Source organism: Anopheles funestus, chromosome 2RL (assembly GCF_943734845.2).
Source record: "Anopheles funestus chromosome 2RL, idAnoFuneDA-416_04, whole genome shotgun sequence".
NCBI lineage: Eukaryota > Metazoa > Arthropoda > Insecta > Diptera > Culicidae > Anopheles > Anopheles funestus.
In genome coordinates, this window is record NC_064598.1 from 77,594,241 (window position 1) to 77,611,384 (window position 17,144).

General features: G+C 42.9%; 3 protein-coding genes across 3 annotated transcripts; 1 reads left to right on the forward strand and 2 right to left on the reverse strand.

The window, feature by feature from the left end:
* Nucleotides 1-1,571: 1,571 nt before the first annotated feature.
* Nucleotides 1,572-3,573, reverse strand: LOC125764000 (RNA-binding protein Rsf1). The gene is made up of 2 exons (XM_049427760.1): nt 3,286-3,573; nt 1,572-3,124 (listed from the first exon to the last, which is right to left on the reverse strand). Exon 2 carries the CDS (start codon nt 3,047-3,049, stop codon nt 2,354-2,356), a length of 696 nt encoding a protein of 231 aa, XP_049283717.1. The 5' UTR covers nt 3,050-3,124; nt 3,286-3,573; the 3' UTR covers nt 1,572-2,353.
* A 4,058-nt stretch (nt 3,574-7,631) lies between these two features.
* Nucleotides 7,632-9,989, forward strand: LOC125763923 (mediator of RNA polymerase II transcription subunit 17). Its single transcript, XM_049427654.1, has 3 exons — nt 7,632-7,853; nt 7,951-9,718; nt 9,790-9,989. Exons 1-3 carry the CDS (start codon nt 7,765-7,767, stop codon nt 9,868-9,870), a joined length of 1,938 nt encoding a protein of 645 aa, XP_049283611.1. The 5' UTR covers nt 7,632-7,764; the 3' UTR covers nt 9,871-9,989.
* Nucleotides 9,982-11,617, reverse strand: LOC125763952 (uncharacterized). The gene is made up of 2 exons (XM_049427695.1): nt 11,066-11,617; nt 9,982-10,999 (listed from the first exon to the last, which is right to left on the reverse strand). The coding sequence occupies exons 1-2, from the start codon at nt 11,455-11,457 to the stop codon at nt 10,219-10,221; spliced, it is 1,173 nt and encodes a 390-aa protein (XP_049283652.1). The 5' UTR covers nt 11,458-11,617; the 3' UTR covers nt 9,982-10,218.
* Between the last annotated feature and the right edge of the window lie 5,527 nt (nt 11,618-17,144).

The following is a 17,144-nucleotide window of genomic DNA, read 5'->3' on the forward strand; positions in this document are numbered from 1 at the left end:
TCAACTTTGAGAAACAAAAAGAAAGAAAGGAGAGAGAGAGAATGAGAGAGCAAACAAGCCGTGGATCTGTCTAGGCGTTTCGGGGGGATGAAAACCGCATCACAGCAAACATTGGATCACGTCATCGTGTGCTGCTGCATTCGACCTACTACTGCTACTACAGTGTGGCACAAAACAAGTGCATTCCAACTAGGTAATGTTAATATAAAAATTATTACAAACTCACCTTTACTTACCTACAGTAGGCTGTTTTTAAATGAATTCTAATTGTCTTCCAACAATCCCCCGTTAATGTGTCTTCACCGGAAACATGTGCGTGTGTACAAATAAAAACGATGACCCGCCTGTATCGGTCATTAATGAATGCATTCACCTTTATGTTGTGGTTCGTCGTGCGCACACGCGTTCAAATAAACGGTACGAAGGTAAACCCCAAAACGGACGCGTCAAAGCACCTTACGAGTTTTACATAAATATGATGTCCTTTCCTTTTTCCTACAGGTGTAAGTGTGTGTGTGGTAGTCATCTACAAAAAGGAAGGTTCAAATGAGGTCAAGCGGAACGAAACCGAGTAGAAAAATAGAACGCTGGCAGTAATGCAGGTGTGTCAAACCTGCAAAATACGATTGAAAACTTTACCGTGGATTTCCACGAGGCACGCCGGTAACCTGTTGTTTCTTTCTTCGTATGATGATGTTTGTTCTATTTAGAAGAAACAAAACAAATTTGATTCTATTTCTAATATTTTTTTCTTCTTTTTTTCCTTTATTAATCTTTTTGTTTTACTCAGGAAGAATGTGGGTGATGCACAAAAGTACGGGAGATAATCTTTGTCCATTACTAAAAGGATAAGTGTTAAGCACTGATATACACCATAGAACTCTCTTCTGTTTTGTACGAACGTGTTTGTGTGTAGAAAACGGATTTGTCCAGTGTTAACCACCTACACGTGGGCTTCCTTGCTTTACTGAGATCTAGCCAGAAAAGAACTCTTTAAGAGCACGCAAAGTTATGGGACAAAATAATAATCGCACACACGAACACAACATAAATATTCTAACCTAAAAACTGTTGATAAAAAAAAACACACACGCACATTCATTCATTTATCTTCTTGCCGCGCTCATTTTGCTATTGCTTTACTTATATATTTTTCTTGCAGCATAAATGTTTGAAAGATGTGCTCCATCTGTAGCGAGAAGCATGACGTTTTAGCGTGATAAAGCGAATGTACGCAGGCCGCTTCTTCTGTACGTCGAACCCTTTTTCTTTATACATTAAAACACATACACAAAATGTAGTTTAGAAATTCAAATCGTATCTGCTTCTCTCGTTGTATTGCTCTTGAGAAAGGATTGCATTAGTAGTAGCGCGAAAGACCAATTTCTTCAACGTTGGAAATGGGGCGATGAGGAGCACGTCGCAATACGAATGTCCCTGGATATCACAACAAGGGGGAAACGATCGTCAAGTTCGATTAGTATGCAATTTTCAGTTTTAATTTGTTTTCTAGCAGAGATGCTGCTTTATTAACTGATACATACAGTTTGCTCATATAGAACAGAAGCATCTGTCAGGGTCTGTAGTGATTATTATTTGTTGTGGCGCGTTATGACAAATGGTTTACAAATGAATGTTCTTAAACACTAAAATTCGCATTTCCAGTTTCTCGTAACAGTGAGAAGAAAATAAAAATCGCGTTTGTTAGCTTCTTAAATACAGATTTCCATATTTCGAGACGTAAAGTGGGGTTGTTATACTGTCCGGCAAACCGTACTAAGCGTGCTTTCTTTCGAGCACACATCGTTTAGTTCCAGTAAGTAAAATAATAATTTAAAACAAAAGGAACTTAAATCAAATGAACGTTGTGATAAGGAATAATTAACCGACTTGTGTCCGTTTTCCTGCACTAAAGTATACTCTTGTATATATAGCATTGTGGTAGAATTCTTCTCTCGAAATTCTTTGTCCTACAAGAGGACTTGAGGCGTGAATCGAAAGACTTAAATGATAGTGATGAACGGAACGCTGATGGCTTGCTAGTGGTGTGTGTGTGTTTTCTGGTCATATACATGTGTTTGTTCTCTTTCATCGATGGCTTAAATGCTAGTTGAAATTGTTCTTTAGTTCCATCATTGGCCATTTGTTGTATCCATCACTCTCCTGGACACTCCTTGCACAAGAAGCTTTCACGAGATAATTGAACCGAAATTATAAACCAAACACAAACTAAACCAACTCTCTTTGAGCGATGGGAATGCACGCCAGCAGTGTGTGAGGAGCAGTGTGTTGGGGGAATCTCTGTGCGTTTGCCCCGGGTTCAGCTCCGAATCATGGTGTGACCCCCGGCCCTTTAATACCGACCACGACCACCGACCGGAGACCGTGAACGGAAGCGTCCACCGCCACCACCACCACCGCCGCCGCCACCACTGCTACGGCCACCGCCATAACCACCACCACCACCGAAGCTACCGCCACTGCTACCATAGCCACCGTCGCGGCCACCATCCCGGCTGTAACCACCGCTCGAGCGACCACCACCACCACCGCCGCCGCCGCTGCTACCGTAGCCACCATCGAACCGGCCGGAACTGCGGCTTCCTCCGCGGAAGCTGCCACCACCACCACCGCCACCGCCGCTGCTGCCGCTTCGATAGCTCGAACCACCATCTCGGAAGCCGCCACGTGACCCATTGCGGAAGCTGCTGCCACCACCACCGCTGCCACCGATACTGCCACCACCGCTGCCCCCGTTACGGCCTGGCGGTCCGCGGAAACCGCGCGATGCACCGCGCGGATTCCGGCGGCCCTTGGAAATTTCGACGCGCAGCTTCGAACCGAGGATGTCCTGACCGTTCAGATTGTCGCAGGCCGTTTCCGCCTCTTCCTTGTTTTCGAACTCAATGAATGCGAAACCTGGTGGATTGAAAGCTACCCAGACAGAGTTCAATTTACCGTACTTGGTGAATTCGCCCTCGAGATCCTCCTTCTTCACTTTATCGGTAAGGTTGCCGACGTAGACGCGTGTGCCCTTCTGATCGCCCATTGCGCTATGCGTTGTGTGTCGAAGGTGGGGTTCGTCGCTTGCTGATTGACTGACTGACTGACGTTTGGGGGCGCGCTGTTCAAATCAAATCAAACAGTGGTTTGGTTTTGTTGTTTAGACAAATCCCCGCCCAAATCCCTCTTTTTGTTCCCTTGTGGTACCCACACTCACACACACACACACAGAAAACAATACGTATAAAGGTGCCCACTAAATAAAGTTCGCTATTCGCTTACGCTACGGGTTTCGCCACGAAGGATGTGATGCGCGTTGCCAATCGAAGGATGCGTTGACGAAGTGTGCTGTGATGCGGCGCTGTCGTAAACGCTTCGTTCGCTCTCTATCTTTCTCTCTCTGTGTACACGCGGATCTGTTCGCCGGCTTGCTTGATTTGCCGGAGGATGCTGTCGCAGAAGAAGATCGTCGCCGTAGTACGTAGACCAGCAGTCGATGTGATCACGCGCTCTCTCTTTCACACACACACACACACTAACCCGTTTCTCTTTCTCTCTCTTTTTCGTCGATTATGTGTGGTAGGAAGTAGTAGTAGAGGTAGTAGCGCAGTAGTAGTAGTAGTAGTTCATCGACGTGTTTGACTGTGAAATTGATCAGAATAGTGGTTCGTAGCGAAATAGATTACTTGTAAGACAATGGCTAAGTAGGGATGATGTTTTTTTGTTTGTTTGTTTGGTTTTGTTTGTTGTTGGGTGATAAAAGTGTTGCGATCGTTGCGTGTTTCGTTTGTTTTTTTTTTATTTGAGCTTCAGATTTTGGGTTTAAAAAGCAATGTCAACGATGATATGAAGAGAAAGCGGAGAAAATGTTCCGCAATTCCGTATCGTATCGTATTATGCATATTGTGCCGGGCAGGTAAGCGGGCCATTTTTTGTATTTGGATCAAGTTGTAAAGAAAGTTATTAGGACTTCAGGTTGTGACTGAGAATAGAATTCTAATGGAGGCAGAAATTATAGTGGATTTTTAAGAGTTATGCAAATGTTCATTTTTTTCTTCATTTACTTCGGACTTTATCGATCTTAGGAGAAGTGGGCACTATGTATAGGTTCTATAAAGCATGCAATAGAGATTACTATTGGTTAAAAAGATGAGCTCAAACACTATTATATTGGGATCTATAAATCAGAAATGTAAAACGAAAAACATTTTGCTACCCGTAACAAAACAAAAGGAAGATCGTGCTCAAGCAGCAGTTTACAGCTGTTGGTAGTATCAGAACGTAGTCTATACACATGCAGACATGTAGAATCGGTCGTGTATGATAAAATCAAAAACAGATGATTACTTCTTAACAAAGATGGAATATTTGCGTTACAATCGTTGGTCTGCTTAGCTGCTAACGTTCTACGAAATGTTAAACGCGCAACAGATACTATACTATTTGGTCCTAACGATCGCTGATTAGAAGATGGGTTTTAAGTGCGTGGAGTTTGCGAAGAAAAACCAATACGTCGAACATAACTGAAGAATATGCGTGGAAGTAGAGAGAGAGAGAGAGTCAGATAGAGCGCGCTTGGCGTTATTAATTCTTGCTCCTGTTGTTGTAGCATCTTCTCGGCTCTTGTATTGAAGATTCGGTTTTTTTGTGTGTGTTCTTTTGTTCGCTACAGAAAGATGCCGATCAAGATCAAGATCGATTGAAGTGGTAAAGGGCTGATATAGATAGTGCGATGATACCCAAGCAGGCAACATGTTAAGGACACACTTTTACACTTGTGTGCGTGTGTGCGTCTGTCTATTTGTACGCATTCCGAGCGAGATAAGCACAACAGCAGGAACCTGCTAACCGGAGGCGATTAATAAAGATTGACTTTTGTAGAGCAACACTCTCTCAGAATTGTAGATGATGCAGATAAGTAAGGATGGAAAGGTATTGCGCGCGCGCGCGCACAGCACACGTGGTTTGAATTCGGCGCGCTGATGGATGATGAGGTTTTGCGGTTTTTGGCGCGATTTTTGTGTGTGTTGCTGATTTTTGGTTTGAGTTTTTTTTTGTTGCGTTCTACAGGGAAGAGATGTACTTTTCTAGGTGCATAAGCGCTTTCTTCCAACACCATGCAATGTTGAGTCGGCGTTAGGATTCGGTCACGTGTATTGCTCGGATGGTCGTCTTCACTGTCGCGTCGTTGCAGTCGGAAGGTAAACGCAAACAAAACTCGATGAAACGATAACAGAACGAAACAAAAGTTAAGATGCGACGTGCGTACTCTATGCCGAAAACGGTCACAACGCGTTGAGACGCGATCTAAAGGAGTTTGTTTGAGGGCTACCATCAAACGTGGAGTAGATGTTGTATTTAAGGCGGGATATGGATTGCACTGTTTCTGCGTTTTGCATATCTGGACGATTTGATTTCGAGGGCTTAGGAATCCTTTCTTTTGTGTGTCCCATTGGTTTTGGGGAAGAAGCATTGAAGAAGCGTATCAACACGGAAGAAGCATAGCCGTATGGGGAAACGATAGCCGAAGGAAAGGCAGCAGTGCTTTGCGTAGCTTCTTTGAGCAGGGCCTTTTTGCTGTTCTGCTAACCCTGCACGTGGTGTGTGTGAGTGGTTTCGAAGACATTTCAAGCAAGCAGCGAACCGTTGGTCAGAAATAGAAGCATTCAAATTCAATACCGCTTGCAGCAGCTGTACAGTGCATCACTGAAGAAAAGTTGCTCAAATTTGAACGTGTGTCAAATACGAATGTAATGGCCACCGTTGGAAGATTCGTTTCGTTGAAGGTAGCCTTTCCACAGACAGACAGAGTTCTCGATGGTTTCGGCGCACGGTACGGTCCATCAAGATTCAAATACTAGAAGACGGCATGTTGCGTTACGAAAATTCAACCGAAGCACACCTTTTGCACGAAACAACCCTCCTTTACCCGGTATTTAATCATCTGTGTCGACAAGCGCCACAGCATGCTGAGATGTACTGTTTGAAAATAGATTTATCTTTGCACTTTGTTGCCATCCTGGCAGGCAGTGTGTAGGTGTGTGCAAGATTGCGCTCTTTACAACGAGGGACAGTAATTACACGGAAGCAAAACAGAAACGAAACGAATCGAATAATGATCAAACACAATTCACGTGTAGGAAAGAGTCCAAGTGCAACACACGCATCTGAATAGCGAATAAACAAAACAAACAGGAAAATAACGAAAGGAATAAACGAACAACAGAAAAGAAAAGCTAAGTCTGAAAATTATTAAATTTTTCGTGATTTTTTGAACAGTCGGTGTGTGCGTTGCGCTTGCGCGCGCACACGCACACCCATGCATAGGTTTTCTTCGAATGCGCTGCATAACGCATAGAAGTTAAAAAATAGATATGAACCAATTGCCCAGCCTCACCCTTTGCCGTTTATGAATATTGCATGGGGCCGGGGGGGAACCACAAAAAAACGGGACTCGAAAGAACACTTTATTTTAAGAACACCCGGCAGTGAATGTTTTTCGCTAACAGGCAAACAAGAATGTTGCACCAAATCTAACCAAAAATTCGTTTCTGGGCGAAAAAAAATCCCCTGAAAGAAGTTTATTTTCCCTCTTTTTAAGTGCTTCGAAAAAGATGGTTGATTGTTATTAAACTTTCTATCTCGAGTAATTATCGCTACAGCAAGCGCGCAGTGGTTGTGAGTAGAGGGTTGTATGGGGGAAGGTTTTGCTTTTTTCTGCATTTACGTATTTGCTAAATCGAGGAACAGGCGGGTGTTCGGTTTGAGGAAACAAAATCATACAGAGGATAGTTCAGGTGTTGTTGTCGGGCGTTTCGAACGAAGAGAAAAAACTAGATTTTGCTTTTTTTTTTTGGTTTGGTGGTGGAAATGGTTACCGTCGTCGTGGGTGGGCGATTAACGTCGTGGGCGCGGGCACGGGCACGGCTTATTGGCGCGTATGGTGGTACGGTAGCGGGGTAATTTTCGATGTCGTCGATAGCGGCCAAAGGAAGAGACGGATAGCCGGGTGGTAGATTTCGTTGAAACTTCCGGTATTATGCTCGACGAACAGCCCCTCCTGTAGGCTGGTTGTATCGTACGGATGCTGGTGGCTGCTGCACCCAAATATCGGTGAAAAATCGATAATGCGCACCACAGCGGGAGAAAAAAAAGATGGCGATGGTTTTCGGTGGTGAAGATGCACTTTTTCCGGACCGATTTTTATCGCACTGGGCTGCGGTAGATGGTGTGTGATGATTTGTGATGGTTTTAATTTAGTTCACTTTCTGGTTTTACACAGTTTGATGTGGTTTGAATGCACTTTTCACTTGATTTTCACGGAGCACTTTCGAACTGCGTCTGGTTCGTTTGGCTTTCGTATGGCAAGTAACTCTACACTGTCAAGTTTGCAGCGTTTTTCGGTTCATCTCTACACAACGCGCAGAAGCTGTCAACTCTTCTGAACCACAGTCTACATGCAACGTACTAAATTAAAGATGAATGATCAGTTTATGTTGATTTTTAAGGTTTTTTGTACATAAAATGTTACATATTTCACTATTTATTCGTTTTTTATAATCGCTTTTTGCCAAAAAATTGTCTTTTCCAATTTCAGACGTTAAACTGTGGCACCTCAGACGGTTCAACTGTCAAACGCGTTGTGTGTAGAGATCGCTCCTGTCAAAACGAATAACAAAAAGGCTTGCATTTTTGTGTACGAATACGGTCCCGAACAGTTTTCTCTATTTGCATCAAAATATCCAACAAAAGCATATAAAAATGTCCCTTTCAGCAAATATAAGTGTGGAAGCACCGATAGAAAATCAAATTCAGGAGATTGCATATGATGGAACTGAAATTTATCAACTGTAAGTATCCAGTGTTGCTCCGGCCGGGCTGATCGCTTTTTTCTTCTCTCCCTTAACGCTCCATGATAACCGTTTTGCTTTTCATCGTTTCATGTAGACCACCGACTCTCTCGGAACATCTGGCTAAATGTGCAACAAAGATCGACTTCAGTAAAACCTCCAGCGATATCGATCTTTTGCAACAGTCTATCAAAAAGGAAGATGAAAAGAAGGAGGAAGAATCTAAAGATCCGAAGGAACAGTTCCAATCAAGCCTATGGCCCTGGGACTCGGTGCGCAACAAGCTGAAGGAAGCTCTAACAGAAGTGTGCGTGCTGTCCGATGTGTTGAACATTGCGAAGGAAAAACGGTACATGGTGCTAGATCCGATCCCACAGGAACCACCGGAAGTGAAGCAGATGGTGCTTGTCTACGCCCGTAAGAAAGCGCTGGCCAGTGCGGCAAACATTCTGCAGAGTGGCGTCGAGCGGCTGAAGGCTGTCCAAAGCGATCAAGGTGTGAATCGTACCAATTCGACCGATTTCCACATCGAGTTGCTGCGCCTGCGGCGCAACTGGAGGCTAAAAAAGGTGTCCAACACGATTATCGGGGATCTGAGCTACCGGACGGCCGGTTCAAAGTTTATGCATCCGGGAATGTTCGAAGTGACAAAGGCGGAAGGTGAAGAATCCGGTTCACCACCCGCCAGTCCGTCCGGATCCGGTGCCGCCGGGACGGTCGCTTGTCCGAAGATTAATTCTGCGCTACGTGTAAACGTCCCTACCGAGCTGCAAGGCGTCGCGTTCATAAAGGTGATTACGCAGAAAGATCAGGAAGACCTTTGTACGGCCACGGTAAACATGATGGGATCGACACAGCTGGTTCCGCAGGCCGGTGCGTGGCAGCAAACGCTGGAGTACGCACAGAACGTGCTGTTCTGTAAGGAGTTGTTCAACCAGCTCGCACGTGAAGCAGTTCAGCTGCAGGCACCGATACCACACGTCGTGGTGGGTAATCAAATCCGGGCGACACTGCTTCCAGGCATTCAGCTCATCATCAGCCTGTGCCATTCGACGTCTTCCGATTCGAACAACAGCTCGGAACCGATCAAAGATCACGATCACGTGCTGGAGCACAGTTTGCATCAGCTGCTGCGGGAGTTTCACCACAAGAACACACATCATCCATTCCCACATCCGGCCAGCGGTCCGTTGGGGCCGAGCAAGAAGCGTATGCTTGCCGGTCCGTCAGCGTACGACCGGCACGAGCTGCTCGAGATGACCAAATCGCAAACACTGCTGGAACAAATCATAGCACAAGCGCAGCACATTTTCACACGCCGCCGTACCCAGTACGTGCTTGATACCGTGGCCCGTGACGTGAAGGATCCAATGATAACGTCGCACTGGAACGCGATGAACAGTCCGACCATGTCGTGCGTGAAGATTAACATCACATCGCACGGGTACGATGCGAATTTGCGCACCTCGCTGGTGATTCACGTGAAGGAACGTTCGCTGAAGTGTATCTGCCGCGATGGTCGCATCATGCACATGTCGTACGAACCGCAGGAACTGCGCGATCTCATCCTCTGTCAAATCAGCCAACATCAGATCGTTTGTTTGCAAAATCTGGCGAAATGTATGGCTTGGCAGATTCTTTCCAGCAGCAGCCATCTGGGCATAGGTGCGGTGGAACCGCTGGGCAATGCGAGTTCCTGTGTGCTAGCGTCACCGAACAGCGATCGATTGATCGCCGTACAGGTGCGCTGTGATTCACAGATCGATGTAAAGGTTTACATTGCCCAGAGTCCGGCGAAAGATTTTTTCCCCGGTTCGCTAGTGCAAGGGCGCCACTGGGAACATTTGGGCGGACACTTTAAGGAGGTATGTGTGTGTGTGTTTATGTTTGGGGGAGATTAATAACAATTTTAAAACCTTTTCTTTCTCATTTTTAGGTCCGCTTTGATAAGATGGAGGGTAAAAATTTCCACAACAAAATGGAATTCCTGATGGCGAGTCTCACCAGCCAATCGTAGAGGATTTTACAGCACCCACTCATCATTGACTTTCTTCCATCATACTTTTTTGTTCGAGCGCCGTATCGTTCGGATATATTTATAAGCAAAATTAAAATACATAAATTAAGAATTAATAACCCAGCACGTGCTGCAAAGTGTTTAAATATGTATTTAGACAGAAAGGTTAAATTGCATTATTTTGCATATTAAAGCAAAGAGGAACAATTATACATTGTTGCCAACAAACCAACCATTTGAGGGGTTTTTGAATAATGAGATAGGTTGTAAAACAAAATGTCGTTGGTTCCACAGGTTTTGTGATAAGGAATGAACTTAACAGCGCCGTATAGTCTTATGCTCATCACATCACGTTCCCTCGCAGCTATACTTTTCGTCGTACTCCAGCTCGAACAACAGCTGCTGTATCTTAAGCCGGGCCAACACATTCTTTTTGTTTGGTAGCCTTCGTAGAATCGGTGCGCAGGAAAGAAGAAACCGTTCATCCGGATCGGTGATGCCTAACCGTGCGTCCGATTCTTTACATTCTTCCTGTGGTGGTGGAATTGGGGCAGAAATGATAGATAAGACGGGAGGATCGGCAGGTGGAGACGTGGGTCTCGAGGAAATGTTCGGTGGTATTTGTGTAGGTTCTACTCGTAACCGTTTTCTAGCAACATCGATTTCATTAATTTCCGGTTCAGATTCGATTTGTTTCACATCATCCACGTGCTCTTCGTTCCAACCGGAAGGGTAACTATTGATGGCTTCTATTGGCTTTTCTTCATGAATTATGGTGGAATTGTGTTGCTCTTCGTACAGTACCGCTTCCTGTTCGCTCTCGTCATCCGTTGTGGACGCTAGCAGATATTCAGTGCCTGACGTTGAAGCGCACACGAACGGTTGAAGGTGTGGCTGCTCCTCATTGCAGTCCTCAATTTCATCTTCAATCTCTTCCAGTTGCATGGTATCGGCTAAGCTATCGTCCTGTGGGGTATGCATAACCTGGAACACCTGCTTACCGTCTTGTGTCACATAAGACACGGTAACGGCACCATCGTACACTTCCTCGTCGCTATCAAATTCAACGAAATCCATCTCCTCTGCATCGTCTTTACACTGTGAGAAATCATTTGCCGGTTCGCCATCCCTGTAACAAAACAGTCAATGATTACTACCTTTGCTACTTCACTATTTCGATGCAAAGCGTACTTACTCTTTCCGGAAGACAACATACGGAAGCATAAACTCCAGCAACCGGTAGTGTATCCATGATTGACGCTCAACCTCACTCTTGTTACGGACGGTCTTGAGAAAGGCATCGCGCATGCTGCGCCACCGTTTCTTACACTCCTGGATGGACAAGTTCATTGCGAGCGCAACCTCCTCCCAGTATCGGTTCCGCAAGCATATCCGTTTGTAATCCTTGTGCCGCATGTTGTACAGCACCGGTCGCTTTTTGATTTCATTCACAAAATCCGCTACATTCAATTTCACAAAGTGCCGCTTAGGGGCCAATCCATTCACGGTAAAATGCAACTTGTTCGGATGGGATATTGTTCGGTAGGTTTTCGACGGTAGCTTAATGTACTGGACTTCTTCCAACATTTTCTTTACGTTTCGTACAGCTTAACTTAACGTGAGTGTAATTCATGCAAGAAAACAGGGAGGAACTTGGCAGCTGATTTGAACAATTCCTTTTGGGAAACATAAACAATTGCGGTGGAAAACGATTTTGAGATGCGTCAAGTATGATGCTGTCAACAGCGTCACCATTGCACAGTGGGAAGTCACATGCATCAGTGGAAAGTTTCTTGATTTATTTTATAATAACTTTCCTCAAAAACATGCTAAAGTTATAGCTTGTAGCAAAAGTATGCTATTATCCTATTCAAATTTAAATAACTCACTCACTTTACCTAGTGAAATTAAAAAAATAAATTGATTTTTTGAATTGAAGACATGCTTTACTACCGGTGAAAAATGTATGCACATGAGTCGTAATATTTTGAATGTGCCGTTGAAATTTAAGCTTCTTTTACATTTACAAGAAAATTTGTAAAATTTAATTTAAAATAAAATGCAAAATCATGTATTAAATTGCATGAATGTTTATCAGTGCTTCGGTATAACCGCAATTAAATATTTAAGATCTAGTTTAGAAAGCATTCCATTTGTTCAATTGCTTTTTTATACATAACTTCTAATTTAGAAAAAAACGCTCACCGACGTAAGTTCAGATGAATTATATTTTTAAAATATTTTTTCCCTAGAAAACAATCGCAAAGTAAAAGACAAAAACAGTGGCTAAAATTGTCCCAATTGAATCAAACGCAATACAAATGGCGTAACTAACGAGCGCCCATTTTAGCATTAAACGGAACGATAAGATAAGCACAGCAGCAAATGAAAACCATCATTCGCGTGTTTTTTTTGTTTTTTGGTAGATGACGAAGCTTCGCTTAATGATTCATAAAACTTTTCCCATGGCCGATAACTTCCGGCGGGCACAAATTAAAAACAAATCAATAAGCGTCCGTGTTCCCACATCACACGGGTTCGCGTTCCGCGCGACTCGATGAAGAAACGGATTTCAGGACGCGAAATAAGATGTACGAACGTAGATGATGGTGGAAAAGGAGAAAAAAAAGGAAGAACACCAAGGAGAGAAATCATTTCTCAGAACCAAAATAAAACGCAATCCGGAAGCTACAAATTAAATAAACAAATCGTAAAAAAAAGAGCGAAGAAACGGAACACTAAAATATTCCAATTGATTTGTTGCCGTTTTGGCTGCCACTTTGGCAAACGCAAGTGTCTCCGATGTTTTACGCCACCCTGCAGCCCGCGCCCGGGCTACATCCCTTCCGTACCATTTTCGGGTGAAAGAAGATGTGCCTTTTTCTTTGCCCGATTGATGAAAGTGGCACCGTGCAACCGTACTGAAAAGTTTGTCGTTCCGTGTTCGCGAATGCGAATGATGAATCTGGGACATGGCACATGGGCTCGGTGATCAGTTTTCCTCGGCTTCGGAAGTGGCGGTAGTGGAAAAAGAGGGATGGCATCGAAATGAAAATTGGTTCCTACAACTGCCTCCCATTGAACAAAAAGGACCGAAGCGAAAAAGGGGGAGAGAGAGAGAGAAAAAGAGAGACAGAAAAGGGCCTCCCTGGCGAATTTCCTTCACTCCCGAACTGCCCGAAAGCATGTTGATTAGAAGATAGCTTTGCCCATACAGTTCCGAACAGGAAATGAGGGTGACACGAATGGTTCGATGACGGTGGATGGAGATGTTATAAAAATATCATAAAAATCAACAATCGACACATTGGAACGGACGGTGTTTGCTTCCGGGAAAGGTTGTTTCCTCTGAAATCGGTGCCGTCGTTTTGCTATCGGCAGCTTTAGCGGCAGAGAACGCTCTGCCGGGCTCTTTTTCCGGCCATTCCGGCACGCTCTATTGTCGTATCGATGGGGCGATTGTTTGCACCAGATAGTGCGTCCCCGTAGCTGGTCCAGGGAGTGTTTTTTTTGTTGTAGTCATTGCTGTCCACCCTGTTCTTGAAAGCGACATTTATTTTACGCGCAGAATGTTTTATGAGTTCGGCAGAAAACAACCACGTGGTCGTGTGCCAGAAAAGAACTGGAAGCCGAAAGGGGGAAGGAGGAAGAGAAGGAGTGTATTTTTTTGTTGTTATTTCGATGGAATGTGGCCATTTTCTTCTGCCAGCCGTCGACACTATCGAGAACCAATCGAATTGCATCAATTATCGCAAAACGTGCTTTTGTGTTGTGTCGCAGCGAAAGATGGCGATCTCATCAGCTCCTCATCATCATCATCATCATCATGAACATGGGTGGTAAGTTTGGAAGTTGGGTCCGGGTGTGATAAAAGTTAAACGAACATAAATTCATCGTCCAAGTGCATGCAATCAACCGTGAGCGAAATCGGCGAAAGTGCAGTAAAATAATCGTGTTCGCTCATTTTGGGGACTTTTTTTTGTTTTGGTTGTCCGTCGTAGATTTATTGGCTATGGGCGTGATAGTGGAGGTCCTTTTTGGGTTTGCTATTGTTTGGTGGAAATTTACGAGTTTTGTCTAAGCGAACACATTTATTAAAGTAGGTCTTATAACATGGTAAGAGGACTTTGACCTAGACATTAGACTTAAATGTATTTCTTTATGTCTTTATGTCTACATGTCTTTTAAATGTATTTCTTTATGTCTTTAAGGGTTGATAAAATGGCTCTGTATAAAATTTAATTTGTAACAACATTATGAAAACAATATTAAACTATTATTCCATCTTTCTTTAATTTCTAATTGCGTTACGTGAATATCAGCCCGAAAGTATGCAAAGCGCTAGACAAATTCTCTTTTAAATTCGAAAATAAAGTTTAAACCCCTACATTTATAAGCCTTGTTGCTAAAGCTGACTGTTGTTATTAAAAAAATACTTGTTGCAACATCCAGTACACTTTATTGCTGCATCTTTTCAAATTACCACTATCATAAACTGGCTAGAAGGCACACAATTTCGGTAACATTAATTCCCAATTTACGAAGGCTACGAATTGGAGTGTTTTTGTCGTTCGTGGGTGCTTTTTAATTTACGTTTTATTCGTCCTCCTTCCCGTTTTTATCTGCCCAGCCTCCCCCCAGGGCACTGTCACTCACGAGTCATTACTTTGTTCAGCTACGTTCCGGCCCCGCAATACAACCCGGGGCGTCATCTATTGATGCACCTACCTACGGGATAACGGGGTTTTTTGCAGGTTTTTTGCAAACCACAGCCATTGCTACGTTCTCTTAATTAAGTAACAAACTAATTGGACTAATTAGTAAGCACTAACCCCGGGAGGGGTTGTGATTCGTCCGCACGGGTTCTATCGTTTGGCTGTTGGGTTGCGGAGAACGAAAAAAACAACAACAAAACACAGATTTCAATTCGTTGTTTTGTTGTGTTTTTGCACAACACAAACTGTGTTGTGAAACCAACTCAATTGTTTACCAAATGCATCGCGAAAAAACCACCGCCATAAAGTGCATTTTTTCATATGATACTTGGGGTATGATTGGGGTTTTAAAAGAGAGAGAGAGAGCGAGAGTAACACTGAGGTCATTATTGATTTTGTGATTGAATGTGGTTTTGCAGGGAATTTGCTGCTATGGAAAATTAGAGATTAACGGGAAGGAATAGGCACATACGTAGGAAAGGATAGGTGAGTTGAACAAGGTAATGAATTATTTCAACATGTAGAAACAAATAATATTAATCTCTTGTTTTATCTTTGTTTTGTTGGATTGTTGCAATTGTTATTTTTAAACCTCTCCTCCTGATGTTTTGGATAAGAAGAGCAACACTTTTTGTATTCTTAAAGATAATGAAGGATGCTTAGAAACGATTAGAAGCAAAGGTTCGCCTAAATGTAGGCAATTCCTGTGACAGATACGAGACAGTAGGACACAACGGTCCTGGAGATCATGTAACTAATTATCCTTGCTCCTTTTTGTCATTTCGTGAAGTTGTAGTTTAAAAAAAAAATTCACATGCTTTCCCACAAAAAAGTATTTGGTTCTTGTCAGTATGCTATTGATTTAATTTTTTTGTTTAGCAAATGTTAAAATATTTTGCAAAAAGCAGTGTGCCGATTAGAGGTCTTTTAAAGTATATTTCAAGTTCCAATATTTGTACGATACATCAATATGTAATCGAATACATTGTTAAAAAAATGGAAACTATTTCATTATTTGCCCAACGAGAGATACATCATTTTTTCAATGCCAAATTGAATACTTTGAGGTGCTATTATGAACTAAAATTCTAAAACGTACGCCTACAAAAAGCATCCAACTTAAATGAAGTATAAAAAAGGAATTTTCTGTTTGAATGGAAAGCAATTAATTAATGTAAATAAACATGAAGCTAACAAAATTTAAAATAAAGCGACAGGACATCATAAATTTCACTTTATGTAATCAATTTCAATTTTTCAAACAAAGCTTCGGGAATGTAATGGAAAATGAAATTGACACAAACATGCAACATGGAAAAACACACACACACACACACAAAAGCACCACATGCAGAGGAAAATGAAACAAAGCAGGAAGAAACTTTTATTGCACACAGGCAACAAACAAAAAAACGAACAAACAATGATGGCAGGAAACGAAGGCCAAAGTATAAAATTAAGTAAATTGAAATGCATAAAATAGTAATTGAATCGAATGTTGTGCGCGTATGGCGTTTTCGGGGTAAGAGATGTGGCCATGATTTTGCTTTTTATTTTTTTCTCCCACCATCATCTATTCGAGCTCTTCGTTCACGTTCGTTTTGCTGCACCCAAAAGAACAGGGATGGAAATAGTGATAGAGAGCTGTAACAAAAATGAAACGAAAAAAACAAAAAAAAAAAAAACGGACAAGTTGAAGCTTTGACGCTGCTTTCGCGTGAAGTGAGAAAGTTTCAAACTGGGTAGGAAAAAGTGGTTGGTTGAAAAAAAAAAGGTTGGAATGAAATTTTGCCACAGGGCACAAAGCAAAGCAAAAAAAAATACAAGAGTAAAGAGTTGTGAAAAAAGTAATAATGCCGTGCAGCCCACGGGTGGTGGTCGTTCGGCAGGTGCGGAAAACGCTTGCAATGACGCTGATGATAGGAATGAAAATAAAAACAATGATAGTAGAAATGATAATAAAAATAATAGTAATAATAACAATAATAATGACGCTAATACTGCACACTGGAGGGAAAAGTTTTCCGCTGGTTCGTTCCATTTACTGGGGCCGGGTAGAAAAAAAAGAAAGGAGCAGAAACGCGAATCCTTGTTAAAAGCGCAACTGCACATACGTTTCCTGAAAGCGTTCGTGTACGTGTGCTTTGGCAAAGCTTTCGATGGGGCGGGTGTGTGAAGAAGCGTTTTTAAAACGCTGAGACGAGTCTCAACAGGGTGTAATGAAATGATCAGCATCAGATTGGCAAATGCTTACGGCAGAAGAAGGGATAAAACCCACCCGGACCACGACCCGCCCAGGTGTGAAGCTTTAACCTGTTAGGAAACAAAAGTTACTGCAAACGAATGGCACCGGATGTGCGCATAGAGCAGGTAGACAAATAGAAACAGAAAGACCAGTGCAGCAGTTTCTTTGCCGGATGCATCCCTGTACCATTTTGCTTCCATTTGTTTCCGCAAGGAAACAAAAACAAAAAGGCATGAACCTGAGGCAGAAGAAAAAAACAGGCTTCAACGTGTGGCAATGCGGAATAAAAATTGTTATATTATTAAACGAAAAAG